Source organism: Odocoileus virginianus, chromosome 32, assembly GCF_023699985.2.
Source record: "Odocoileus virginianus isolate 20LAN1187 ecotype Illinois chromosome 32, Ovbor_1.2, whole genome shotgun sequence".
NCBI classification, from domain to species: domain Eukaryota; kingdom Metazoa; phylum Chordata; class Mammalia; order Artiodactyla; family Cervidae; genus Odocoileus; species Odocoileus virginianus.
This window is the reverse complement of record NC_069705.1, coordinates 28,690,701-28,718,519: the sequence shown is the minus strand read 5'-3', so window position 1 is coordinate 28,718,519 and position 27,819 is coordinate 28,690,701. Positions and strand designations below refer to the sequence as shown.

The 27,819-nt window shown below is 43.3% G+C and overlaps 1 protein-coding gene and 1 pseudogene across 10 annotated transcripts in view; one reads left to right on the top strand and one right to left on the bottom strand.

Moving 5' to 3' along the window:
* Positions 1 to 27,819, top strand: part of PRIMPOL (primase and DNA directed polymerase) — a 52,181-nt gene that overhangs the window by 11,332 nt on the left and 13,030 nt on the right. For all 10 annotated transcript variants that reach the window (XM_070460076.1, XM_070460075.1, XM_070460079.1 and 7 more), the window contains 3 exons: positions 6,350 to 6,497; positions 12,799 to 13,086; positions 27,328 to 27,490. In XM_070460076.1, the coding sequence (XP_070316177.1) occupies positions 6,350 to 6,497; positions 12,799 to 13,086; positions 27,328 to 27,490 (599 nt within the window). The remainder of the gene's footprint in view (positions 1 to 6,349; positions 6,498 to 12,798; positions 13,087 to 27,327; positions 27,491 to 27,819) is intronic.
* LOC110148267 (large ribosomal subunit protein uL24-like) lies at positions 17,343 to 17,795 on the bottom strand (annotated as a pseudogene).

Sequence of the window (27,819 nt, the reverse complement as noted above, 5' to 3'; positions counted from 1 at the left end):
ACCTCTGTCCATAGTTCATCAGGCACTCTTATCAGATCTAGTCCCTTAAATCTATTCCTCACTTCCACTATATAGACATAAGGGATTTGATTTAGGTCATACCTGAATGGTCTAGTGGTTTTCCCTACTTTCTTTGATTTAAGTCTGAATTTGGCAATAAGGAGTTCATGATGGCCGTGAGAAGATACCCCTCGTCCACGGTAAGGAGCAGCAGCTGTTCTTTGCTGGAGCAGCCGTGAAGATACCCCAGGTCCAAGGTAAGAAAAACCCAAGTAAGACGGTAGGTGTTGCGAGAGGGCATCAGAGGGCACAAACACTGAAACCACAATCACAGAAAACTAGCCAATCTGATCACAGGACCACAGTCGTGTCTAACTCACTGAAACTAAGCCATGCCGTGTGGAGCCACCCAAGACAGACCGGTTATGGTGGACAGGTCTGACAGAATGTGGTCCACTGGAGAAGGGAATGGCAAACCACTTCAGTATTCTTGCCTTGAGGACCCCATGAACAATATGAAAAGGTAAAATAGGATACTGAAAGAGGAACTCCCCAGGTCAGTAGGTGCCCAATATCCTACTGGAGCTCAGTGGAGAAATAACTCCAGAAAGAATGAAGGGATGGAGCCAAAGCAGAAAAACCTGGTCTAGAAACATAATTATCATTTATTTTTAACAAAGAAAAAGTGTAGTTCTAGTATTTATTTTTGATTTAGCAATGTCAACTAGGAGGTTAGTAATAAAAGGAATGTGGGCTTGTGCAACTAAGCCCTGTTAGGTTCATTTATAAAATCTTTTAAGATCGTACTGGTTAAGGTGTATTATATTAACTGTTATTGGCCTCAGAGTAGGTATTAACATTAACTATTTTTTGTTTTAGATGTTAACTGTAGATGACTCGTAATGTTAGAAGTACATCCAAATTAAAATGTTTTTGATTAAGAATATCTGCTGATTATGATTGATGTCTACACGTTTTATTTTAAGTTTATTTGAAAAAGATATGAAAATGCTGTTTAAAGAAAAATCATGTTAGCTTTCTCCTGGCTTTGAAGCAAAAAAAGTACACGTAAGTTCCCCTAGCCCTCCCAACAAACAGCAAAAAAGTTATGTTTTTCTTAAGGTAGCCGTTGGACTCTTAAAAATAAATTTAAATGTTTTATTTCATTATAGTTGTTATGTTTAATTTTTGACCTTAATTACATTTTAAATAATTGATAATCACTGACTCTTCTGTTGTATGATACACACTTCTACTACCTAAGGAGGGATTTATTAAATGGTCTCTGGCAAACAAGGAATTAAGATATAAAAGAAATACTTCATTGTATTAGAAACTAGAAACATATCCCTAAAGAAATCAATACTAGTGCAAATTCTATTTTTAATAATGATTAATAAATATTGGTATGGCAAAGATCATATAGGTATTTAACTTTTTTCCTTCTCATTCTTTATAATCTTATACAAATTAGTCTTAAACCACTAATCTTTTATATTAGCAAAAGTAGGAAAAAGTTGTAGAAATCTGAATTTAAAATTATACAGCATTTTTATTTAACACATTTATCGTGTTTGTAGAAAAATTATTAGGATTATTTTACTTATATGATCTTTTAAATGATTATATTGAAATTAATTTCATTTATTGGTTACTTTGTAACAAGCTTACAATCCAATAAGTACTTTTCCTTTAGAGTCTCTGTGAGGAGGTATAAGTTAGATTAACTGTTACAACAGATTGTTAATAAATAACTGGTTAGTCATAACTAGTGATAATATATAATGCCCTTTGATTCAGTAACTTAACTGACAATTTCAGTAAGCAACTTCTGCCAAATGGAGTGAATTTGGTGCTTAAAGTGTTTTATAAAACTGTTGACAGGTAACATCTCTCAAATAATCATTTATTTTTAATGTCTGGATTTTACAATTTAAATATTGAAATAAAAACTTTTAAAGTTGAGTTATAGTTAAGTTACAGTATTATGTTAGTTTCAGATGTACAATATAGTGATTTAAAACTTTTATAGATTATAAATTTAAAATTTAACTTGGAAAAGAGAACTTAAGGGAATTATGAGTATTTTTATTACCTCAGAATTATTCCTTTTATTCTGTAGAGCTCGACTTTATTAATTTATCTAAATCCTTTCAGCGTGTACTGTTGTCAGTGTGGCTCGGCATTGAGAATACAATGGTTAGCCCAAAGAGGCATGATTTCTGCTTTCGTAGAGTTCATCATGTAATGGAGGATAGTAAGTTAGGATAGATTTACTGCCATAATAAAGACCTAAAACTAAAATGGCATAAACGAGATAGAAAGTCATTTCCCTCTCGTGTAACTCCTGGATATGGCTCCATTGTATTAGAGATGAGGCTTGTTGCTTTGCTGTTCCTAAGATGCCTTTATTTACATTGTCCGAGAGGGCTCACCACCCCTAAGTCTGCATTTTAGTCCATAGAGCAGGGGAAAGGGTGAGCACGCCCCTCAGCTTTCAGATTGTAATGTAGAAGTGGAATATTTTCCTTTGGCTCACATCCTGTTGGCCAGGACTTGGTCACGTGGCTCCCACATTGCTGCAAGGGAGTCTGGGAAACGTGGTCCTTTTCCTGGATGATATTGTACCTATCCATAATCAGGGTTCTGTGACTACAGAAGCAGGAGAGGATGGATAGTGAGAGATATTCTCTGTGAAATAGAGGAAGATTATCAAAAATTTCACACAAATTAACATAAAATAGCAGCTGTGTAGGTGCTGCAACTCGAGGTAGAGTGTAAGGGGGATTTGATGTAGATAAGGAAATTGAGGAGGCCTTCTCAAAAAATTTACTGAAGGAGAGTAGGATCAGAGAGCCTGGTGGGAGATGGCATGCTGTAATAATATCAAAATAACATTAATAAACACAGCTTATTGCTTAACTATTAGGTATCTAGGGCTTCCCTCAGAGCTCACTTGGTAAAGAATCTGCCTGCAACACAGAAGACCTGGGTTCAATCCCTGGGTCGGGAAGATCCCCTGGAGAAGGAAATGGCAACCCACTCCAGTATTGCCTGGAGAATCCCATGGGAGCCTGGCCGGCTCTGGTGACCACAGGGTTGCGAAAGTCAGACACGCCTTAGCAACTAAACCACCACCACCGTTAGGTGTCTAATCCCAAGATAACCCTGCATGGTGGTTCTTAGTATGTCCATTTTGCAGAAGAGAAGACAGGCTTCATAAGCAACTCATCCTATGACTGCACAGCCATGCTTTTACGCAGTTATATGTACCAAGCGCTGGGCCAGCGCTTTACTCTCATTCTTCTCTTTGCTTCTTACAACAACCCGAAAAGTTGGGTTCTGTCGTTATCCCATTTTGCAGCTGAGGAATGTTAGGTTTGGACTTGAGTAAAGTGACAGATCTGTTAAGTAGCAAAGCTAGAACTCAAACTTAGGTCTTTCTGATTTCTTATTTATTTATTTATTGAAGGATAATTGCTTTACAGAATTTTATTGTTTTCTGTCAAACCCCAACATGAATCAGCCATAGGTATCCATATATCTCCTCCCTTTTGAACCTCCCTCCCCTCTCTCTCCCCACCCCACCCCTCTAGGTTGATACAGAGCCCCTATTTGAGCTTCCTTAGCCACACAGCAAATTCCCGTTGGCTATCTATTTTACACATGGTAATGTCAGTTTTCATATTACTCTTTCCATACACCTCGCCCTCTCCTCCCCGCTTGTCCATAAGTCTATTCTCTATGTCTGTTTCTCCATTGCTGCCCTGTAAATAAATTCTTCAGTACCATTTTTCTAGATTCCATATATATGCATTACAATACGATATTTATCTTTCTCTTTCTGACTGACTTCACTCTGTAGAATAGGTTCTAGGTTCATCCACCTCATTAGGACTGACTCAAAGGCATTCCTTTTTATGGCTCAGTAATATTCCATTGTGTATATGTACCACCACTTCTTTATCCATTCATCTGTCAATGGACATCTAAGTTGCTTCCATGTTCTAGCTATTATAAATAGTGCTTTAATGAACAATGGGATACATGTGTCTCTTTCAGTTTTGGTTTTCCTCAGGGTATAAGCCTAGGAGTGGGATTGCTGGGTCATATGGTGGTTTTATTCCTAGTTTTTTAAGGAATCTCCATACCATCTTTCATAGTGTCTGTATTAATTTCCATTCCCACCAATAGTGCAAGACCATTCCCTTTTCTCCACACCCTCTCCAGCATTTATTGTTTGTAGACTCTTTGATGATGGCCATTCTGACCAGTGTGAGGTGATATCTCATTGTAGTTTTGAGTTGCATTTCTCTAATAATGAGTGACTGTTGAGCATCTTTTCATGTGTTTGTCAGTCATCTGTATGTCTTTTTTTGGCAAATGTCTGTTTAGGTCTTTTCCCCACTATTTGATTGGGTTGTTTGTTTTTCTGGTATTGAGTTATATGAGCTGCTTATATATTTTGGAAATTAATCCTTTGTCAGTTGTTTCATTTGCTATTATTTTCTCCCATTCTGAGGGTTGTCTTTTCACTTTGCTTATAGTTTCCTATGCTGTGCAAAAGCTTTTCAGTTTAATCAGGTCCCATTTGTTTACTTCTGTTTTTATTTCCATTTACTCTAAGAGGTGGGTCATAGAGGATCTTGCTTTGATTTATGTCATCAAGTGTTCTGCCTATGTTTTACTCTAAGAGTTTTTATAGTTTCTGGTCTTACATTTAAGTCTTTAATAGAGTTTATCTTTGTGTATGGTGTTACAAAGTGTTCTAATTTCATTCTTTTACATGTAGTTGTCCAGTTTTCCCAACACCATTTAGTGAAGAGGCTGTCTTTGCCCCATTGTATTTTCTTGCCTCCATTGTCAAAAATAAGGTAAAAAATAAGATACCCATAGGTGCATGGGTTTATTTCTGGGCTTTCTATCTTGTTCCATTGGTCTGTATTTCTGTTTTTGTGCCAGTGCCATACTGTCTTGATGACCGTAGCTTTGTAGTATAGTCTGAAGTCAGAAAGGTTGATTCTTCCAGTTCCTTTCTTCTTTCTCAAGACTGCTTTGGCTATTTGGGGTCTTTTGTGTTTCCATATGAATTGTGAAATTTTTTGTTCTAGATCTGTGAAAAATGTCATTGGTAATTTGATAGGGATCACATTGAATCTGTAGACTGTGGTAATATAGTTGTTTTCACAATATTGATTCTTCCTACCCAGGAACATGGAATATCTCTCCATCTGTTAATGTCATCTTTGATTTCTTTCATTAGTGTTTTATAATGTTCTGTGTACAGTTCTTTTGTCTCCTTAGGTAAGTTTATTCCTATTTAATTCTTTTTGTTGCAATGGTGAACAACCATTGCAAGCTTCTTATAGGGTGAGATTTGTGCTGAGTTTGTTTGCTTGCCTTTCCTCTGATGGGCAAGGCTGAGTGAGGTGGTGATCCTGTCTGCTGATGACTGGGTTTGTATTCTTGTTTTGTTTGTTGTTTAGATGAGGCTTCCTGCTCAGGGTGCTGCTGGTGGTTGGGCCTTGTATTCGAGTGGCTTCCTTTGTGCGGGTCTCACTGTTCGGTGCTCCCTAGGGTTAGTGCTCTGGCAATCTAGGATCTTGGAGTCAGTCCTCCCACTCCAAAGGCTCGGGGCTTGATCTCTGCTTCAGGAGGGGCCCCCGCTGCCCTCTGCTCCCGTGGCCAGGGTGGGGGCTCCCGCAGTCCTTCCCCCGGCTGACCTGTTCTCCACGGCCCTTCGGCCGTTTCTCCGGGACCCCTCCTGGGCTCTGGGCCTCGCCTCCCTCACCTCGTTCCCGGGGTCGCTGGGCTTCCTTCCCAGCATCACATGGAAACGCTAGATGTTCAGCTCATTCCCTGTTTCCTGCCATTGTTTCTGGTCTTTCTGATTGCTAGTCGCGTCCTCCTGACCCTGTGCTCGCATAACTGTCTTTATCATCATTATCTAGCCCCGGAGGCCTTATTCTTGAGGTAGGTTTGGGCTCAGTGTACACGAGGAACTTTCTGAAAACTAAAATTACAAACAACAGAATTAGTGACTTTTTAACTCATAGATAATATTTAAAGAGCTACTTAAAAATATTTTTATTGTGAGTTTAGAGATTAACATATAAGGTAAATTATTTGAATCTTGAGAGGCCTTTAATCCTGAGAGCCTATGAATTTTTTAACATAAATGTGTAGTAATTTAGATATACATATTTCAATAAAGTAATTCAACAAATTGTTATGTAATCTGATATCAAAATAGGATAGAATTATTTGTACTAAGATTTGAATTTTGCTTATGAAAAAATTTTAAAACAAATTAAAAATAATGTTTAATTAATTTTCCTTGCATTCTCAGCATGTTTGTAAAGCACTTCAAGAGTTTTATAGGGTTAACTGTTCAACTGAAGATGTTCTCAACTTGGATTCTAGCACTGAGGAAAAATTTAGCCGCCATTTAATATTTCAGCTCCGTGATGTGGCATTTAAAGATAATATTCATGTTGGTAAGTGAGCTGTTTTTTTTTTTAAGTTGCAGTTATATTGAAAGCTTATATTTTCCTTTCTTCTTAAAGTTTTGTATTTGTCACATTTAATGGTCATTAATTAACCCATCCTAAAAAATAAATCATGATTTTTCATGTTTTCAGGATTTGCCTCTAGTTGTAGACTTACTTCTGTGCCCGACACAGTTTAGATGCATTCATGTACTCAGGAGATCCTTGGCAGTGATGCCTCTTGCTTTGGATACTGGGATGGTCATGCATGCCATGGGCCTGGTTTCTATTCCAAGAAGAGTCATTTCAGAAGTTTCCTGGGTAATGCAGGAGAGACCCAGTTCAGGTCTTACCTGTGATGCCTCAGACTGGGATTTCTGACCTTTGCTTTGGCGTTTTAGCATTGCTTTATCCTTTAATACATGAGGATTGTGCTTGGGTTCCAGGCTACACTCATGAAGCCTTGTTTGTTGTTCCAGGTCAGATGGTAGGGTGGGGAGAAGTCTAGATGTGTAACCCTGAAAATATAACCAGAGGATTAATTCCAGGACTAGACATTTAGGGGTACAGGCCCAGATATAAGTGAAATTGGTGCAGAGGAGAACAAACAGGCAGAAAGGAAACACTGAAAACCAAGGTCTGAATAAAAGTCAAACTCCTGAGTGTATGTCTTAGCAGAGGTAGGGCAAGCAGGTGATTGACTGAAGTTCAGGTAACAGGTAATCCATTCAGAACAAGTATCTGACAATTTCAAGGGTACCATGGGCAAAGGCGTGAACATAGCCTTTAATGGACTGGCATAAAGTCAAGGTCTAATTGCTAGAGTAGCGTTGACGCGAGGTCAAGTGGCCTAGTGTGCTGTGTACCAGGGGCTCATTATCTTCTCGTTTTCTGTTTGCTTAGTTGGATATTTCTTCTCTCTTTAATCCCTAGTTGTTGTTCAGTTGATCAGTCATGTCTGATTCTTTGAGATGATATGGACTCCAGCATACCAGGCTTCCCTGTCCCCACTATCTCCTGGAGTTTGCCCAAACTCATATTCATTGAGCCGATGAGGCCATCCGACCATCTCATCCATTGTTGCCCCCTTCTCTGCTGCCTTCAGTCTTTCCCAGCATCAGGGTCTTTTCCAATGAGTTAGCTCTTCACATCAGGTGGCTGAAACATTGGAGCTTCAGCATCAGTCCTTCCAGTGAATATTCACGGTTGATTTCCTTTAAGACAGACTAGTTTGATCTTGTTGTCCAAGGAACTGTTAAGAGTCTTTTCCAGCACCACAGTTTGAAAGCATCAGTTCTTTGGCACTCAGCCTTCTTTATGGTCTAACTCTCACATCAGTATATGACTACTGGAAAAACCATTGCTTTGACTGTATGGACCTTTGTCACCAAAGTGATGTCTTCTGCTTTTTAATATGCTGTCTAGATGTGTCAGAGCTTTTCTTCCAAGGTGTCGGAGCTTTTGTTCCAAGGAGCAAGCGTCTCATTAATTTCATGGCTGCAGTCACCGTCTGCAGTGATTTTGGAGCCCAAGAAAATAAAGTCTGTCACTGTTTCCACTTTTTCCTATTCTGTTTGCCATGAAGTGATGGGACTGGATGCCATGATTTTAGTTTTCTGAATGCTGAGTTTTAAGCCAGCTTTTTCTCTCTCCTCTTTCACTTTCATCAAGAGGCTCTTTAGTTCCTCTTTGCTTTCTGCCATTAGAGTGGTGTCATCTGCATATCTGAGGTTATTGATATTTCTCCTGGCAATCATGATTCCAGCTTGAGCTTCGTCCAGTTCAGCATTTTGCATAACGTACTTTGCACGTAGGTTAAATAAGCACGGTAACAGTATACAGCCTTGATATACTCCTTTTCCAGTTTTGAACCAGTTGTTCAAAATGAACCAGTTGTTCATTGTTCCATGCCTGGTTCTAACTGTTGCTTCCTTTCCTGCATACAGGTTTCTCAGGAGGCAGGTAAGGTGGTCTGGCATTCCCATCTCTCTAAGAATTTTCCACAGTTTGCTGTGATCCACACAGTCGAAGGCTTTGGCACAGTCAGTGAAGCAGAAATAGATATTTTGCGGGAATCCTCTTGCTTTTTCGATGATCCAGTGGATGTTGGCAGTTTGTTCTCTGGTTCCTCTGCTTTTGCTAAATCCAGGTTGATCATCTGGAAGTTCTCAGTTCACATACTGTTGAAGCCTAGTTTGAAGGATTTAGAGCATTACCTTGCATGTGAAATGAGTGCAATTGTACAGTAGTTTGAACATTCATTGACATTGCACTTCTTTGGGATTGGAATGAAAACTGACCTTTTCCAGTTCTGTGGCCACTGCTGAATTTTCCACAATTGCTGGCATATTGAGTGAAGCACTTTCACAGCATCATCTGTCAGGATTTGAAATATCTCAGGTGAAATTCCATCACCTCCACTAGCTTTGTTCATAGTGATGCTTCCTAAGGCCCACTTGACTTTACATTCCAGGATGTCTGGCTCTAGGTGAGTGATCACACTATTGTGGTTATCTGGGTCATGAAGACCTTTTTGTACAGTTCTTCTGTGTATTCTTGCCACATCTTCTTAGTCTATTCTGCTTCTATCAGGTCCATACTGTTTCTGTCCTTTATTGCGCCCATCTTTGCATGAAATGTTCCCTTAGTATCTCTGATTTTCTTTAAGAGATCTCTAGTCTTTCCCATTGTATTGTTTTCATCTTTTATCACTGAGGAAGGCTTTCTTACCTCTCCTTGCTATTCTTTGGAACTCTGCATTCAGATGGGTATATCTTTCATTTTCTCCTTTGCCTTTCACTTCTCTTCTTTTCTCAGCTATTTGTAAGGCCTCCTCAGGTAATCATTTTGCCTTTTTGCATTTCTTTTTCTTTGGGATGGTTTTGGTCACCACCTCTTGTACAGTGTTACGTACCTCCTTCCATAGTTCTTCAGGCACTCTGTCCGATCTAATCCCTTGAATCTATTTGTCACTTCCACTGTACAATCATAAGGGATTTGATTTAGGTCATACCTGAATGGCCTAATGGTTTTTTCTACTTTCTTCAAGTCTGAATTTGGGAATAAGGAGTTCATGATCTGAGCCACAGTCAGCTCCCATTCTTGTTTTTGCTGACTGGATAGAGCTTCTCCATCTTCACATGCTAAGAATATATAATCAATCTGATTTCAGTTAAGACCATCTGGTGATGTCCGTGTGTAGAGTCGTCTCTTGTGTTGTTGGAAGAGGGTGTTTGCTATGAGCAGTGTGTTCGCTTGGCAAAACTCTCTTAGCCTTTGCCCTGCTTCAGTTTGTACTCTAGATTCAATACTTATTAATCCAAGCTTTCATCCCTTGGATATTAGTAATTATCCAATCTGTCCTTGTCCTTCTTTTCATTCTGTCTGTAACCTTCATGATCATCTGGTATCGTGGCTTCAGTTCCCATCTGTGTGTTGATGACTCTCAAATGTTTTATCTGCTGCCAAGATTGGTCTCACATTAGACATCCCCACACACACTTCAAACTCAGCATGTCTTTAACCACACTCCTCGTCTTTTCCTCCAGACTTGCTGCTTCTCCTGTGACACGTGTATCTGGGAGGCGTGAGCGTCCACCCAGTTACCTCGGTAGAAATGCTGTCATTCACTCTAGTCAGATAGCGAGAGTGATCTGATGATACCACTTGTGTGCCTCGGACTGTTCCAGGATCATTCCTTGCCTTCTGGGATAAGTGCAGAGGTCCTAGTTCAGGCGATGAGGCCCACAGGGTGCTGGCCTCGTCTCTGACGCTTGGCTCTTCTTGCTTCGTCCTTCAGTCGGCTCCCCCCAGGCTACATTTTCCCTGGTCCTTTGCACTTTTTGTCGCCGCTCTCTGGCCAGTTCACTTGGTCTGCTGAGATTCAGTGTAGGTCTTGTCACCTGAGAAGCCAGGTCTGTTCTCTCTCAAACCCGAAGACTGGTGTGTGTGTCGTCTGGGTTGCAGAGCGCTCGCAGTACCTGTTAGGTCAGAGCATCCACCGCCTTTCAGGGCAGTTTCTTGTTTTTGTTTTGTTTCTCTGTTCTAGTTAATGTTTCTTTAGGGCATGGATTGATCTTAGTCACTATTGTATTTCCAGATCTTATCAGGTAATAATGTCTTTATCCATAACATTAATAAGATAACAATCTAAGCAGCAGTCATAAACAGAAGCAGTGATTTAACATTTGCTGAACGAATGGCTGCATGTCAGGTGGGCTCTAGTCAGGGTGTGGAGACGAGCCCTCAGCGGGATATTTCTTTGGTTCCTATTTATTCCCCACAGTCTGCTCTGTGGCTCCTAGCCCCAAGGCTAAAGATTGAGATTTGTTGCTGGGGAAGAAGGGAACTTGGACAGGTAATTAGCAGTGTCTGCTACAGCGATTTTCTCATGGCAACTGACAAGCAAGCTGGGCTTGAAATCAAATTCCATCATACCGACTAAAATAAGAAAGGCTTTACTGTCAGAGCAACATAAGCAAAAGTAGAGACTCGAGTCTGTGGCTCATGTGGGGAGCAGTGGGATCTAGAGTGGCGAGAGTGGGAGGCAGCCCCAGTGATTGAGTGGGGTGCCGTCGGGGGCTTTGATCCTCCAGCTTCGTGAGCGGTCTGAACCAGAGGTGCAGCGACTGTGAAATAGCCCAGTTCTCCGCTGTGGTTCCTCTCTCCCGGTGTATCTCGGTGACACTGCTGTTCCTGTTGTCAGCCTTTCAGAAAGAGGAATCAGGCTAGGTGTACGCGCACAGACCGTGAGCAGGATGCACAGATTTGCTCTGCTTGAAGCCCACTGCTGCCAGCCTGCCACGGAACCTGACAGTCTATGACTGACACGTTCTTCTGGGTCATTCCGAGCCAGCAGTCGCTGTGTGAATGATGAGGGGAGGGAGATGTGCGGGGAAGGGCAGCAGAGGGGAGGGCCGTTTCTGGGGTCGGCGGTCCCAGCCTGGCCCCGATGGCTCCGTGCCGCAGGTCAGAGGCCGCCCGACCTGCTCAGCACGACCTTCGCAGCCAGCCTGCAGCCATGCCTTCCGAGTGTCAAGTGATACCCAGGAAAATTGACTTTATAAATTTATTGCTTTACTGTCCTTTGATATATCACGATTATAGCTGGTTCAGTAACCACGCATTCTTTGTGTCAAGTAGGTGTAATTTTTTGTACATTTCCAGGAAAATTGACTTTATCAATTTTTTTGCTTTATTGCCCTCTGCTATATCATGATTTTTTTTTTTTTAAACTCAGTGTCTGTTTCCCTCATCCCAGAGATAATCTTGTCTGATAAGATTGCAAACATCAAATGGTTTTGCTTTCATTTGGATGCTTAGTGTTATACAAGATAGTGAATTTGTTCCTTTGATTAAGGAAGTAATTGAGTCTAACTTGGAGGAAGAATTTTGAACTTAGAGCATGTGTATCTTGTAATTTTAGGGTTCAAGCTGTCTGGTAAATAAGTAACAAACCCAGATTGTACTAGCTTTAAATATTAAAATTTAGTTTTTCGTATAGCAGTGCATCTGTCCACTGTTGTTACGCATGAAACAGCCTAACCAAATTATTTACTTGATTTTTGCGGTATAAACAATACATGAAAGTGTAAAGAGGCTCTGGATTGACATACCATCTTTTCTAGGTACAGGTATCACTACTGATACTTAGAGCTCTTAGAATAAATCTTGACATACAGTAAGTGTATTTACTTGCTTTAGTTCTGGATTTTAGTTATTGGGCCACAGCCCAGCTCATGGCCACATAGAAGGGAGGAAAATCATGAACCTTAAACTTATGGCTGTGAATGACAGGGTTCTTGGGGATGTCAGGGCAGGTAAAGGAGAGAGAATCAAGTTCTGAGAAATTTGCTGACATCCTGACTTCAGGAGACTATGGCAGAGCTTGGTAGAACACTGTTCACACATATAAGCCTTGCTTTATTTTATTTTATTAATAAATAAAATTCTTTAGTCATTGATTTGAATGTAAACTCAATTCAGTTTGTATTCATCAAAGTGCGTTTTTGGTGACAGAGCATTAGACCCAGGCCCACACTAGCAACACTGACAAATCTCATGTTAACCTTCCCTTCTGAGATTTGATCATAAGTTACACAAGCTCCCTTGTGAAAGGGAGGTTAAAGATTACACAAGAGGAAGGACACGTAGAAGAGGTATGTTACAATTTGTAATAACTACTCAGCCTTAAAACCAGAAATCAAAAATAGAAGCCCTACTGCGTAAAATTGCCATGTGTGGCTCTGGGCCTAGATCTTGTTATGGTTTGCACAAAAGAATTTGATTAACCTTTTTATTTCTCCTTTAGGTAATTTTGTGCGAAAAATCTTGCAGCCTGCTTTTCACTTAATTGCCAGTGAAGATGATGATATGACCCCAGAGACGACGGGCCTTGAATTTACCCGTTTTTCTGAAACATCAAGTGAACAAGGAACTTGCTTTAGTAAAATGTCCACAGATCACGACGTAGGGGAGGGCTGGACATCTAATTCAGAGAAACTGGGGAGGCTGGGGTCGGCTCAGCAAAGCAGCCCTGATCTTTCGTTTTTAATAGTGAAGAATGACATGGGAGAAAAGCGTCTTTTCGTGGATCTAGGTAGGTGGAATTGACCGCTTTCTGTTAGCTGGAGCTGTGTGCTTCTGTGAGGCACCACGCCATGCCTGCTTGTCACTCACCTGGGATTCTCACCCCAGCACTGCCCCTCGGTGAGAGCGGGGTCACGAGCAGAATGGGATCTGTGAGCCCAGGTGCTGGAAATCTCGGGGGTTTCTGGGCTGAGATCTCAGAGAGGGCCTGGGGGCCCACAGACAGGCTGGCCGGGGCTCTGGAGGAGGGTGGTTGTGGCCAGTTCCTGCTCTGAAGTGCTCACAGGGTCCACGATAGCCCACCGTTGGGTCAGCAGTCTCCAGCATCGCTGACAGGCCTAATTAGATTAAATAACCTATAAAGACAGATACAATGTAACAGTGACACTGCTGGGCAGAGTGAGGCTGGCCTGTTCTCACTGAAGGGCTTTGGCGGGGCTGCCTCTTCAGCTTCCTGCTGCGATTGCCAGGCTGCTTCAGCTGTGCTCCGTTCTGCCCTGCCCGCTTCTGCCCGCTGAATCCGAGGGTGTGTGTAAGAAACACTGGCGTGAGACCTCAGCCTCATTAGGTAGCACGCAGGCCAGTCGGCACCCCTAATTCAGCTGAGCTTCCCTTTGGCAACCTAAACCCGACTTGGTATTGAGCTCTAGCTTGTGACTTGAAAAGCTGTTAAGAGCAGCATTTTTTCATTGGTGGTTAGAGCAATTCAGAGAGCTTCCGTGTCTACAGCTTGAAGAAAAGTGAGTTTAAACTATAAGCAAGGTTACCAGGCCAGCCAGGCTGAGATTAGGGAAGCGTTCCTGTTGTATGGCCTGTTTTCCCAGCACCTCTGAAGACCAGCCATAAGAATTTAGAAGTGTAATAGCCATACCTAGTTTTATTACACTTCGCAGATACTGCATTTTTTTTTACAAATTAATTTTTACGAATTAACTAATATCACAATTTTTCCAGCAGCATTTGCTCACTTTGTGTCTTTGTTTCACGTTTGGTAATTCTTGGAATATTTCAGACTTTTTCATTGTTGTTATATTTGTTTTGATGACCTATGATTACTGGTCTTTGATGTTAACTACTATGACTTGAAGGCTCAGATGATAGTTAGCATTTTTTAGTAATAACGTATTTCATAATTAAGGTATTTACATTTTTGAAGACAGTACTGTTTGTACCTTTAATGAACTGTAATGTAATGTAAACATAACTTTAATATGCACTGGGAAATGAAAAATTTCGTGTGACTCTGTTCTGGTATCTGCTTTTATTGTGGTGTTCTGGAACTGATCCCCCTGTAGCTCTGAAGTGTGCTCGTGGTTTTCAGAGCCCAGGTCTTTCGCCTCCACAGTTAGATTTATTCTTAGATATTTTATTCTTTTTGATGCAATTGTAAATGGGATTGTTTTCTTAATTTCTCTTTTGACAATTGTTATTAGTGTATAGAAACACCACAGATTTCTAAACATCAATTTTATTTTCTGCAGCTTTTTTGTATTCGTTTATTCTAACAGATTTTTGCTGGAGTCTTTAGAGTTTTCAGACAGATGGTCCCCGACTTATTGATGGCTTCACTTAGTTTTTTTCCTCCACTTCCTGATTTCACGATGATGTAAAAATGATACATTCAGTGGAAACCATACTTTGAATTTTGAGTTTTGACCTTTTCCTGGCCTGGTGATATGGGGTGTGTATCACGCTTGCTAGTACTATGCTGGGTGACGACTGAGAGCTGTGGCTCCGCAAGGACGGGAAACTGACGCACTTAGACCCGGTCTGTATCTGGACAGTATGTCTGTGTTTCGCTGTCAGGATGCTAGTCAATAAATTACATGGGATATTCAACACTTCATTGCAAAATAGGCTTTGTTTTAGATGGCTTTACCCAGCGGTAGGCTAATGTAAGCGTTCTGAGCACGTTTAATGTAGGCTAAGCTAAGCTGGGATGTTTAGTAGGTTATTTAAACAGGGTGAGGACATTTACCTTTGGCAGTTGGCTTCCTGGAAGTCAGCTGTGTTTGGCATTTACTTCTCCAGTACCTGCCCCAGGATGCTTCCTGAGGCCAGCTGTCATTAACCCAAACCCAGGTCCTGTGAAATGAGGTTCTTTGAGCACCAGGGATTATGTAGTAGTTACAGAAAATGGAAACAGTGATAGACATTAATTTTTCTTGGGCTCCAAAATCACTGCAGATAGTGACTGCAGCCATGAAATGACGCTTGCTCCTTGGAAGAAAAGCTATGAAAAACCTAGACAGTGTATTAAAAAGCAGAGACATTACTTTGCCAAAAAGGTCCATATAGTCAAAGCTACAGTTTTTCCAGTGGTCATGTATGGATATGAGAGTTGGACTATAAAGAAAGCTGAGCACCGAAGAATTGATGCTTTTGAACTGTGGTTTTGGAGGACTCTTGAGAGTCCCTTGGATTTCAGGGAGATCCAACCAGTCCATCCTAAAGGAGATCAGTCCTGGGTGTTCATTGGAAGGACTGATGCTGAGGCTGAAACTCCAATACTTTGGCCACCTGACGCGAAGAGCTGGCTCATTAGAAAAGACCCTGATGCTGGGGAAAATTGAAGGCAGGAGGAGGAGGGGACGACAAAAGATGAGATAGTTGGATGGCATTACTGACTCGATGGACCTGAGTTTGAGCAAGCTCTGGGAGTTGGTGATGGACAGGGAGGCCTGACATGCTGCAGTCCATGGGGTTGCAAAGAGTCGGACAGGACCGAGCGACTGAATAGAACAGCACAGAACATGTGCAGAGGCTGCAGCACTTTTTCTCGGCCACTTTTGTTTCCTGCAGCAGCCAGAGCCGTAGGGAGAGCTGCTTCCTGGGCGCCGAATCAGAATGGACTGTGCCTGAGCGAACAGGAAAGGGTTTGAGTCCGCCGCCTCTTTCCCCCTAAAGCGTCACACAGACACCCCATCCAGACCAGTCTGTCCGGGCTCCACAGTACACTGCTGCAGGTGCTGAGATGCCCGGAGGCGCCCCTCTCAGGAAGGAGGCTTGAGCTGGGATCCCCAGCACAGGAGAGGTGCAGGCCAGCTGAGTTTTGCCTTGAAATTGCTCGAGGCCTTGATGCCACACCGGCCTCTTGTCCCAGCCAGACCTGGCAGACCATAGACCTTCCCAAGGGGCTCAACCCAGGGTTCGGAGCCCGGCTGTGTTGACCCCACCTTCACTGAGCAGTGGGACGCAAGCCTGCTCGGTCTCCAGGGCCGGGACGGCACCCCTAGTCTGGGATGTCAGAGAGGATCAAGCAGGCTCTGCGTACCATCTTGCTGACGCTCGCTCGTGGTTGGTTTGCTTGCTGTGATGACTGTCAGCGCGCGGCCCCTGATTCAGGTATCATGTTATCTATGGCCTAGCTCTACTGTTTTCTCAAACTTTTCGCCCTAGAAATTCGAGCAGAGTGGTGAGCATAGGTCCTTATGAATCATTTATGTCAGAGACACTTTTCTGTGAATACCAAGCAGGAAGAGAGGAGATAAGTTTTGTGGATTATCTTGTAGAGATACAGAATCCCTGTGTATGTCCAAGGAAGGAACGAAGAGGGTAATCGTGTGGATTATCTGTTACACATACAGATTTCTTACCGATTTACATACTGGGCTCCTCATTGGCTCCAGCCCTTCACTTTGGTTTCTTTGTTTTTCGGCACTGTCTGTCTGACTTTGCTTTTTCTGACTCTCTGTTTGAATTGCCAGTTTGCTGCCTTGTATGTCTGTTTTTTCTTTACCTGGAGAATTGCTCGTACTCCACGTTCTGCCTCTGCGTGACTGACTGTGCTTACTGTGTGATCCCCTCTCTGCGGCCACCAGCGTCAGACCTCTGTAACTTCAGTGGCAGTCTTACAGGAATGAGAAATAGCCTGCCGTGTCTAAGTGGCACGTCCTGTTTAAGCTCTGATCTCTTGTTTGAGGTTGCTTGTTCTGTGTCCTGTTGATGGGAATTCATGCTGCAGTGTTCCTTGGGATGCATGTGCCTTTTGCTCTGTGGTTTTCTCAGGATACAGGCCCTGGTGTGGGAAAGTCCGATTCGAGGCTTAGGCTGTCTTATCAGTTTTATTTCAGTCATTTGAGGCCTCTCCATTATACTGGCTACTGCCAATGTGTATTTCCACCAACAGCTTAGGGGCATTCTTTTCTTCTCCAGGCAGCTTTCTCTGGCAACACTGATTGTTTTTAGAGTTGGAAAGATGGCCATTGTGATGAGTGGGATGTGAATTCCCGTTGACTTTTTTTTTTTAACAGTTTTTAATGAGAGCTATAGACAAGATGACTTCATTCCTGCATCTTTTCAATTGTTTCTTCCTTATATTTGCCCTTTTCCTTTCCTACTGGGCGAGATTTGGCTTTGCGTTCAAGGACCTTTTTGCAGTCTCTGTCCAGTTGTAGCCTAGTGATAGCCACCTTGCTGGGGTGGATGCCCACGTGGACAGCCGTGCCATTAGCCTGCCCCCGCTGCACTCGTTCAGCGTAAAGGGCGTATTTCTCCCTGCAAACCTGGACTGCTTTGCCAGTTTGCTGTCTTTTGTCATGCCCTCATACAACCTCATCTTCATCATCCTTTCAGATGGGCATGGATGGGACGTTGTACTTCTGTCTTAGCTCTTTAGAAAGAGGAGAAGACATAATTTTCCTGTGAATGTGGGAAGGTGCGATGAAATGCCTTTCTCGGTTCTTGCTTCGGTAAGAAGTCAAAGGGATTGAACTTCATTTTGGCCAATAGTGCTTCAGCGATGGCCACGGAAGGGAAGGGATCTGCGGGCTGCCATAGGCCTTTTGATTGACATTCCTGCAGCAGTGAGGGATGCCTAGCCTCTTACCTGAGACGGAAGTTTCTGATTGTTTTTCCTTTTTGTTTTTTTAAAAAAGGGGGTGAGGACAATTTACTGTTGTCAGTTGGCTTCCTGGAAGTTGGCTGTGTTTGAAATTTACTTCCCCAAAGGCAGAGCAACCAGAGGTCAAATTTCCAACATCCTTAGGATCATCAAAAAAGCAAGAGAGTTCCAGAAAAACATCTGCTTATGCTTTATTGACTACACCATAGCCTTTGACTGCGTGGGTCACAACAAACTGTGGAAAATTCTTAAAGAGATGGGAATACCAGACCACCTGACCTGCCTTCTGAGAAACCAGTATGCAGATCAGGAAGCAACCAATAGAACTGGAGATGGAACAACAGACTGGTTCCAAATAGGAAAAGGAGTACATCAAGGCTGTATATTGTCACCCTGCTTATTTAAATTATATGCAGAGTACATCATGAGAAATGCTGGGCTGGAAGAAGCACAAGCTGGAATCAAGGTTGCCGGGAGAAATATCGATAACCTCAGATATGCAGATGACACCACCATATGGCAGAAAGTGAAGAAGAACTAAAGAGCTTCTTGATGGAATGAAAGAGAGTGAAAAAGTTGGCTTAAAGCTCAACATTCAGAAAACTAAGATCATGGCATCCAGTCCAATCACTTCATGGCAAATAGATGGGGAAATGATGGAAACAGTGGCTGACTTTATTTTTTTAGGCTCCAAAATCACAGCAGATGGTGATTGCAGCCATGAAATTAAAAGATGCTTACTTCTTGAAATTTATGACCAACCTAGACAGCATATTAAAAAATAGAGACATTACTTTGCTGGCAAAGGTCCATCTAGTCAAGGTTATGGTTTTACCAGTGGTCATGTATGGATGTGAGAGTTGGACTATAAAAAAAGCTGAGCACTGAAGAATTGATGCTTTTGAACTGTGGTGTTGGAGAAGACTCTTGAGAGTCCCTTGGACTGCAAGGAGATCCAACCAGTCCATCCTAAAGCAAATCAGTCCTGGGTGTTCATTGGAAGGACTGATGTTGAAGCTGAAACTCCAGTACTTTGGCCACCTCATGCAAAGAGTTGACTCATTGGAAAAGACCCTGATGCTGGGAAAGATTGAGGGCAGGAGGAGAAGGGGACGACAGAGGATGAGATGGCTGGATGGCATCACCAACTCAGTGGACCTGACCTGCTCTGGGAGTTGGTGATGGACAGGGAGGCCTGGAGTGCTGCAGTCCATGGGGTCGCAAAGAGTCAGACATGAATGAGCGACTGAACTGAACTGAGTACCTGCCCCAGGACATTTCCTGAGGTCAGCTGTCATTAAACCAAACCCATGTTTTTATGAATTGAGGTCCTGTGAACATTCGGTAATTAAGTTGTAGTTATGGTAAATGTCCACAAAGCGGCAGCACTTTCCCCCACCCACCTTTTTATCCTGAGGCCACACTCAGTCGTGCCCAACTCTTTGCGACCTCATGGGCTGCACCACACCAGGCTTCCTTGTCCATCACCAACTCCCAGAGCTTGCTCAAACTCAGGTCCATCGAATCAGTGATGCCATCCAGCCACCTCATCCTCTGTCATCCCCTCCTCCTCCTGCCCTCAATCTTCCCCAGCATCAGGATCTTTTCCAATGAGTCAGTTCTTTGCATCAGGTGGCCAAAATATTGGAGCTTCAGCATCAGTCCTTCCAATGAACACCCAGGACTGATCTCCTTTAAGACTGACTGGTTGGATCTCCTTGCTGTCCAAGGGACTCTCAAGAGTCTTCTCTAACACCACAGTGCAAAAGCATGAATTCTTCAACAGTCAGCTTTCTTTATGGATCAACTCTCACATCCATACATGACTATTGGAAACACCATAGCTTTGACCAGACTGACCTTTGTTAGCAAAATAATGTCTCTGCTGTCTAGGTTTAATATGCTGTCTAGGTTGGTCATAGCTTTTCTTCCAAGGAGCAAACATCTTTTATGTTCATGGCTACAGTACCATCTGCAGTAATTTTGGAGCCCAGGAACATAAAGTCTCTCACTGTTTCCATTGTTTCCCCATCTGTTCACCATGGTGTGATGGGCAACCAGAGCGGTAGGGAGAGCTGGCTTCCTGGGCGCTGAATCAGAATGGACTGTGCCTGAGCGAACACGGAAGGGTTTGAGTCCGCCGCCTCTTTCCCCCTAAAGCGTCGCACAGACACCCCATCCAGACCAGTCTGTCCGGGCTCCACAGTACACTGCTGCGGGTGCTGAGATGCCGGGAGGCGCCACTCAGGAAGGAGGCTTGAGCTGGGATCCCCAGCACAGGAGAGATGCAGGCCAGCTGAGTTTTGCCTTGAAATTCCTCGAGGCCTTGATACCACACCGGCCTCTTGTCCCGGCCAGACCTGGGACACTGTCGACCTTCCCAAGGGGCTCAACCCGGGGGACGGAGCCCGGCTGTGTTGACCCCACCTTCGCTGAGCAGTGGGACGCAAGCCTGCTCGGCCTCCAGGGCCGGGACGGCACCCCTAGTCTGGGAGGTCGGAGAGGATCAAGCAGGCTCTGCTTCTCTCTCCTTTCCTTTCGCAGCTCGCCGGTGCTCCTTCGAGGTGCGGCGGATCTGCGTGTTATGTGGCTGTCGGCATGCAGCCCCGGGTTGGGATGTTGTGTTACCTTTGGGCCAGCTCTGCTGTATTTTTGAACTTTTGCCTTAGAACATCTAGCAGATGGTGTGCGTCAGGTCGTTGTGTATTAATCTCAGAGACACTTTTCTGTGAATACCAAGCTGGAACATAGTAGATAAGTTTTGTGGATTATCTCTTAGAGATACAGAATCCCTGTATATGACCAAGAAAGGAAGTAAGGAAGGGGATAATCCTTGTGGATTATTTGTTATAGATACTGATTTTTTTGTCACTTTACATTCGGACCTCCTGATTTGTTCCATTCTTTCACTTTGATTTCTTTTTTTTACTGAAACCATTTGTTTGATTTCTTAGTCTCTTTCTGCGTTATAAATTTGCTGCCTTGTGTGTCTGTTTTTTCTTTACCTGGAGAATTCCTCATACTCCACGTTCTGTCTCTGCATGACTGACTGTCCTTCGTGTGTGATCCCCTCCCTGCGGCCACCAGCGTCAGAACTCTAACTTCAGTGGCAGTTTTACAGGAATGAGAAATAGCCTGCCGTGTCTAAGTGGCACGTCCTGTTTGAGCTCTCATCTGTTGCAGATTGCTGGTTGTGTGTCTTGGCGATTGGAAGGGATGCTGCAGTGTCCGTTGCTGCATGGTTTTCTCAGGATACAGGCCCTGGTGTGGGAGTGTCCGATTCTAGGCTTAGCCCATCGTGAGTTTTTTCAGTCATTCGAGGCCTCTCCATTATATTGGCTGCTGCCAGCGTACATTCCTACCAATTTAGGGGGATTCCTTTCTTCTCTAGGCGGCCTCTTCGGCAGCGTTTGTTGTTTTCAGAGTTGGGAAGATGGCCATTGTGCCGGGTGGGATGTGAATTCCCACTGGCCTTTTGACGGACATTCCTGTGGCACTTAGGGATGCTTACCATCTCACCCGTGGTGGAGGTCTCAATTTGTTTTTCCTTTTCTTTTTAAAGTGGTTGAGGACAGTTTACCTTTGGCAGTTGGCTTCTTGGAAGTCGGCTGTGTTTCGAATTTACTTCTCCAATACCTGCCCCAGGACATTTCCTGAGAGCAGCTGTCGTTAACCCAAACCCAGGTGTGAATTGAGGTCCTGTTAGCGCAGGGATTAAGCTGTAGTTCCGAAAATGTCCACAAGGCGGCAGCACTTTCTGTTCATCCACCTATGTTTCACGGCCGCCACACCGTGAGGGAAAGTTGGCTTCTTGGTTGGTGAATTAGAGTGGATTGTGTCTGAGAAGACACTAAAGGGCTTAAGTCCTAAAGCATCACACAGACACCCCGTCCACACTGATCTCTTAGGGGTTCCCAGTACATTCTTGTGGGTGCTTAGAACCTAGGCGGCTGCGCGCTTAGGGAGAGGGCTTGAGGTGGGCCTGGAAAAGTGCTGCCGCCTTGTGGACACCTTCGGGAACTACAGCTTAATCCTTGGCGATCACGGGACTTGAATTCGTAGGACCTGGGTCTGGGTTAACGACAGCTGCCCTCGCGAAATGTCGGGGCGCAGGCATTGGAGAAGTTAATTCCAAACACAGCCAACTTAGGTTACTGTTGTTATTCAGTCGCCCAGTCCTGTCGACTCTCTGCGACCCCATGGACTGCAGCACGCCAGGCTTCCCGGTCCTTGAGCAACTCCCGGAGCTCACCCAAACTCATGTCCGTCAAGTCAGTGAAGCCATCCAACCGTCTCAGCCTCTGTCTTCCCCTTCTCCTCCTGCCTTCAGTCTTTCCCAGCATCAGGGTCTTTTCTAGTGAGTTGGCTCTTCTCATCAGGTGGCCAGATATTGGAACTTCAGTTTCAGCATCAGTCCTTCCAATGAGTGTTCAGGACTGATCTCCTTTAAGATTGACTGGTTTGATCTCCTTGCAGTCCAACGGACTCTCAAGAGTCTTCTCCATCACCACAGTTCAAAAGCATCAATTCTTCGGTGCTCAGCTTTCTTTATACTCCAACGCTCACATCCATACATGACTACTGGAAAGACCATAGCTTTGACTAGATGGACATTTGTTGGCAAAGTAATATTTCTGCTTTTTAAGATGCTGTCTAGATTTGTCATAGCTTTTCTTCCAAGAAGCAAGCATCTTTTATTTTCATGGCTGCAGTCACCATCTGCAGTGATTTTGGAGCCCAAGAAGACAAAGTCTGTCACTGTTTGCATTGTTTCCCCATCTATTTGCTGTGAACTGGTGGGACAGAATGCTCTGATCTTTGTCTTTTGAATGCTGAGTTTTAAGCCAGCTTTTTCACTCTCCTCTCTCACCTCTTTAGTGAAAGAGGCTGTTTAGTTTGTGTTCAATTTTTGCCATTAGGGTGATATCATCTGCATATCTAGGTTCTTGATATTTCTCCCGGCAATCTTGATTCCAGCTTGTGCTTCATTGAGTCCAGCATTTGCATGATGTACTCTGCATATAAGTTAAATAAGCAGGGTGACAGTATACAGCTGTGACATACTCCTTTCCCTATTTGGAACCAGTCTGTTGTTCCATGTCTGGTTGTAACCGTTGCTTGTTGACCTGCATATGGATTTCTCAGGAGGCAGGTCAGGTGGTCTGGTATTCCCACCTCTTTTAAGAATGTTCCACAGTTTGTTGTGATCCACATAGTCCAAGGCTTTGGCATAGTCAATGAAGCAGAAATAGATGTTTTTCTGGAATTTTCTTCCTTTTTCTGTGATCCAGCAGTTATTGGCAGTTTGATCTCTGGTTCCTCTGCCTTTTCTAAACCAAGCTTGAATATCTGAATGTTCTACAGTCATGTACTGTTGAAGCCTGGTTTGGAAAATTTTGAACATTACTCTGCTAATATGTGAAAATGCGTGCAGTTGTACAATTGTTTGAGAACTCTTTGGCATTGCCTTTCTTTGGGATTGGAATGAAAACTGACCTTTTCCAGTCCTCTGGCCACTCCTGAGTTTTCCAAATTTGCTGACATATTGAGTGCAGCACTTTAACAGCATCTTTTTAGGACTTGAAATAGCTCAGATGGAATTCCATCACCTCCACTAGCTTTGTTTGTAGTGATGCTTCCTAAGGCCCACTTGACTTTACATTCCAGGATGTCTGTCTCTAGGTGAGTGTCCACACCATTGTGGTTATCAGGTCATTAACATCTTTTTTGTATAGTTTTTCTGTGTATTCTCGCCACGTCATCTTAAGCTCTTCTGCTTGTTAGGTCCTTGCCATTTCTGTTCTTTATTGTGCCCATCGTATGAAATGTTCCCTTGGCATCTCTAATTTTCTTGAAGAGATCTCTAGTCTTTCCATTCTATTTCTTTTTTCTTTATTTCTTTGCATCCTTCACTGAAAAAGACTCTCTCTCTCCTTGCCATTCTCTGGAGCTCTGCATTCAGTTGGGTATGTTTCTCTTTCTCCTTTGTGTTTCCTTTCTCTTCTTTTATCAGCTGTTTGTAAGGCCTCCTCAGACAACCACTTCTCCTTCTTGCATTTCTTTTTCTTCAGGATGGTTTTGCTCGCCGCCTCCTGTACAGTGTTAGGAACCTCTGTCCATAGTTCTTCAGGACTCTGTCTGCAAGGTCTGACCCCTTGCATCTGTTCATCACCTCCACTGTTTAATAAGGGTTTGATTTACGTCATACCTGGTCTAGTGGTTTTCCCTACTTTCTTCAATTTCAGTCTGAAATTTGCAATAAGGAGTTCATGATCTGAGCCACAGTCAGCTCCCGGTCTTGTTTTTGCTGACTGTATAGAGCTTCTCCGTCTTCGGCTGCAAAGAATATAATCAGTCTGATTTTGGGAGTGGCCATCTGGTGATGTCCATGTGTAGCGTCATCTTTTGTTTTCTTGGAAGAGGGTGTTTGCTATGACCAGTGAGTTCTCTTGGCAAAACTCTGTTAGCCTTTGCCCTGCTTCCTTCTGTACCCCAAAGCCAAACTTGCTGGTTAATCCAGGTATCTCTCGACTTCCTACTTTTGCATTCCAGTCCCCTATGATGAAAAGGACATGTTTTTTTGGTGTTAGCTCTAGAAGATCTTATAGGTCCTTATATAATGGTTCAACTTCAGCTTCTTTGACATTAGTGGTTGGGGCATAGACTGGGATTACTGTGATATTGAATGATTTGCCTTGGAGATGAACAGAGATCATTCTGCCATTTTTGAGATTGCACCCAAGTACTGCATTTCAGATTCTTTTGTTGACTACGAGGGCTATTCCATTTTTTCTAGGGGATTCTTGCCCACAGTACTAGATATAATAGTCATCTGAATAAATTTACCCATTTCCATCCATTTTAGTTTACTGATTCCTAAAATGTCTATGTTCACTCTTGCCATCTCCTGTTTGACCACTTGCAATTTGCCTTGATTCATGGACCTCACATTTCCAGAGTTCTAGGCAGTATTGTTCTTCACAGATTCAGAGCTAACTTTCAGCACCAGACACGTCCACAGCTCGGCATCCTTTCTGCTCTGGCTCAGCCTCTTCATTCCCTTTGGAGCTCTTTATCTGCTCCTCTCCACTAGCATATTCCACACCTACTGACCTGAGGGGCTCATCTTTCAGTGTCATATTTTTTTTGCCTTTTCATGGTGTAAATGGGGTTCTCAAGGCAAGAATGCTGAAGTGGTTTGCCATTCCCTTCCCCAGTGGACCACGTTTTGTCAGAACTCTCCACCGTGACCTGTGTGTCTAGTGGCCCTGCATGGCATGGCTCATGGTTTCATTACTTACATGAAGCTGTGATCCCTGTGATCACTTGGTTAGTTTTCTGTGATTGTGCTTTTCATTCTGTTTGCTCTCTGATGTACTTATTGCCGTATTGCTCATAGTCTTCTGCTGACTGGTTTGTAGTTGCTCTCTCCCTTTGCGGTTTGATGCATGTCTAGTGGGCATCCCAGTGGCCCAGCTGGTAAAGGATCTGCCTGCAATGCAGGAGAGGGTGCCGTTTCCTTTCGTCATGCTGTGTGTGTACTGCAGGTTTTTACTGTGTGGTTACCAAGAAGCTGACATATGACACATTCTAATTTCTAACTTTTAACCCACCCGTTTCCGATGTTACATTTTACACCTGTGTACCCCTTACCTGAGTGTAGTATTTGTGCCACTTTCGTCTTTTAACCTTCGTGCTGACTTTGTCTTAGTCCACTGCCTTTACTGTATTTGCCTTCACCAGTGATTCGCACCTTCCTATGTCTCCTTGGGCTCGCCAGGTGGTTCAGACGATACAGCATCCTCCTGCAGTGCGAGACCCGGGTTCAATCCCTGGGTCAGGAAGATCCCCTGGAGAAGGGAATGGCTACCCACTCCAGTATTCCTGCCTGGAGAATTCCACGGACACAGAAGCCATTAACACATCTTTTATTTTTCAGTATAAGGAAGCCCCTTTAATATTTTTTACAGTGCTGGTTTGGTGCTGCTGAACTCCTTTCGCCTTTACTTGTCTGGAAAACTCTTTACGCTTGTTATACATGGGAACTTTGCCAGGAGAGTATTCTTGGTTGTTTTCGTCTGTCAGCTGGATTCAGTATAGCATGCCCCGCCCTTCTGGCCTGGAACAGCTCTTAAAAATCTGGTGATTGTCTTACGGGGGTTCCTTGCACGTAACGTTTTTTGTATTGCTAGTTTAACATTCTCTCCTTGGCTTTAACTTTTGACTTTATATTTATGTGTCTTGGTGTGGGTCTGTTTGGTTTGATCTTGTTTAGAGCTCTCTGGACTCCCTCTGTCTGTCTGTGTTTTCTGCCCCAGGTTAGGAAAAGTTTTCAGCTGTTAGTCCTTCAGGTAAGTTTCCTGTTCCTCTCTCTTTTCCTAGGACTCATGCGATGTGAATGTTAGTCTGCTTGATGCCCCATAAACCCCCTAAGCAACATATAGTTTTTTTCTAGTTGTTGTTGTTGCTACTTTGACTGGGTAAGTTCATCTGCCCTGGTTTTGAGATCACTGATTCTAAAAGCTCCCATCTGGGATTACTGGTACTCTGGAGCAAGGCAGAGGGGTGAAGATGATACCGCTGATACAAGAAAAAAGAAAGGTGATTCCCTCCAGCTTTAGCAAGCAAAAGGCGAGAGGGAAGGTGGTGCCCAGCAGCCTCCCTCCTTCGGTTACCACCGAGACCTCGCCCCCCAGGCCAGCGCTTTAAAATTAGCAAACGCACCTCTCACAAGAAGAATGGGTGCTTTTCAAGAGGCTGCTTCTGAACTTGACTTTGAAGCAGGTGAGTCTCACACTGCTTCCCCCGTGAGCTCTTCAAGAACCCCTTTAAGTTTTCACAGCCCCATGGGTCTCTTGCCTTTTCATTGTGTTCATGGGGTTCTTGGGGCAAGAAGCCTGGCGTGCTGGAGTTCACAGGGTCACAGAGTCAGACAGTTGGTGACTGAGCAGTCTCGGCTCTCTCGGGCGTGAGCCCAGCCGGCCTCAAATCCGGGTGTCTGCGGGGCTCCTCTCTCAGACGCTGTCTTGAAAGCGGAGGAGCCTGAACGGCAGAACTTTGCTCCTCGGGGAGGAGTTCCCGGGTTGAGTTCCCTGCAGGCTGGGAGCTGCTCTGTCTGGGCTGGGGTTTATGGCCAGAGTGCCTCGGCCTTTCCTAGCTGCTTCGGTGTGATTCCCCTCTCATCGCCTGATGTGAAGGGGTCTTCCACCCGGTAGATTTTGTCCACATGAAATTGTTTCATATATTGTTGTAGACTGTGTCCATGGGAGAAGGTGAATTCAGGATCTGTGTCACTGTTGTGAACCAGAACCATGTGTTTTTTCTAATAATGCTGAACAGTTAATATTTGCTGACTATAGAAATAAACCACTGAAACCATGTACTCATACTGTTTTATTAATTATATAGGAGTTTATACAAGGAATAGAAACTTTCGACTGTATAAATCATCAAAAATAGGAAAGTATGTGGCTTTGGAAGTTGCTGAAGATAACAGATTTTTTCCTATACAATCGAAGAATATTTCCAAAGAAAATCAATACTTCCTGTCATCTTTGGTCAGCAATGTCAGGTACACAGGACCAGAATTAAACTATTGTGTGTTCATGAATATTTATTATTCAGTGAATAGCACTGTGAATTACTAAAATGTGAACTGTATAAACTTTTTATATTTTGTGTAAAGGAAAGTTTTAAAAATTATAGGTTAACTGTTCTTTTTTGTTTGTTAACTAGAATAGTAAAAGTTATTTTTAACTACTTTTCTCTTTATATCCTTTTACATTTGATGTATTTTCCAGGTTTTCTAAAATGATTATTCTATTAAAAAGAAAATAAAAACTACTTCCTGCATTTGGAAATGTAATTACTGTTAAAACTTAATTTTTTAAATATATGTAC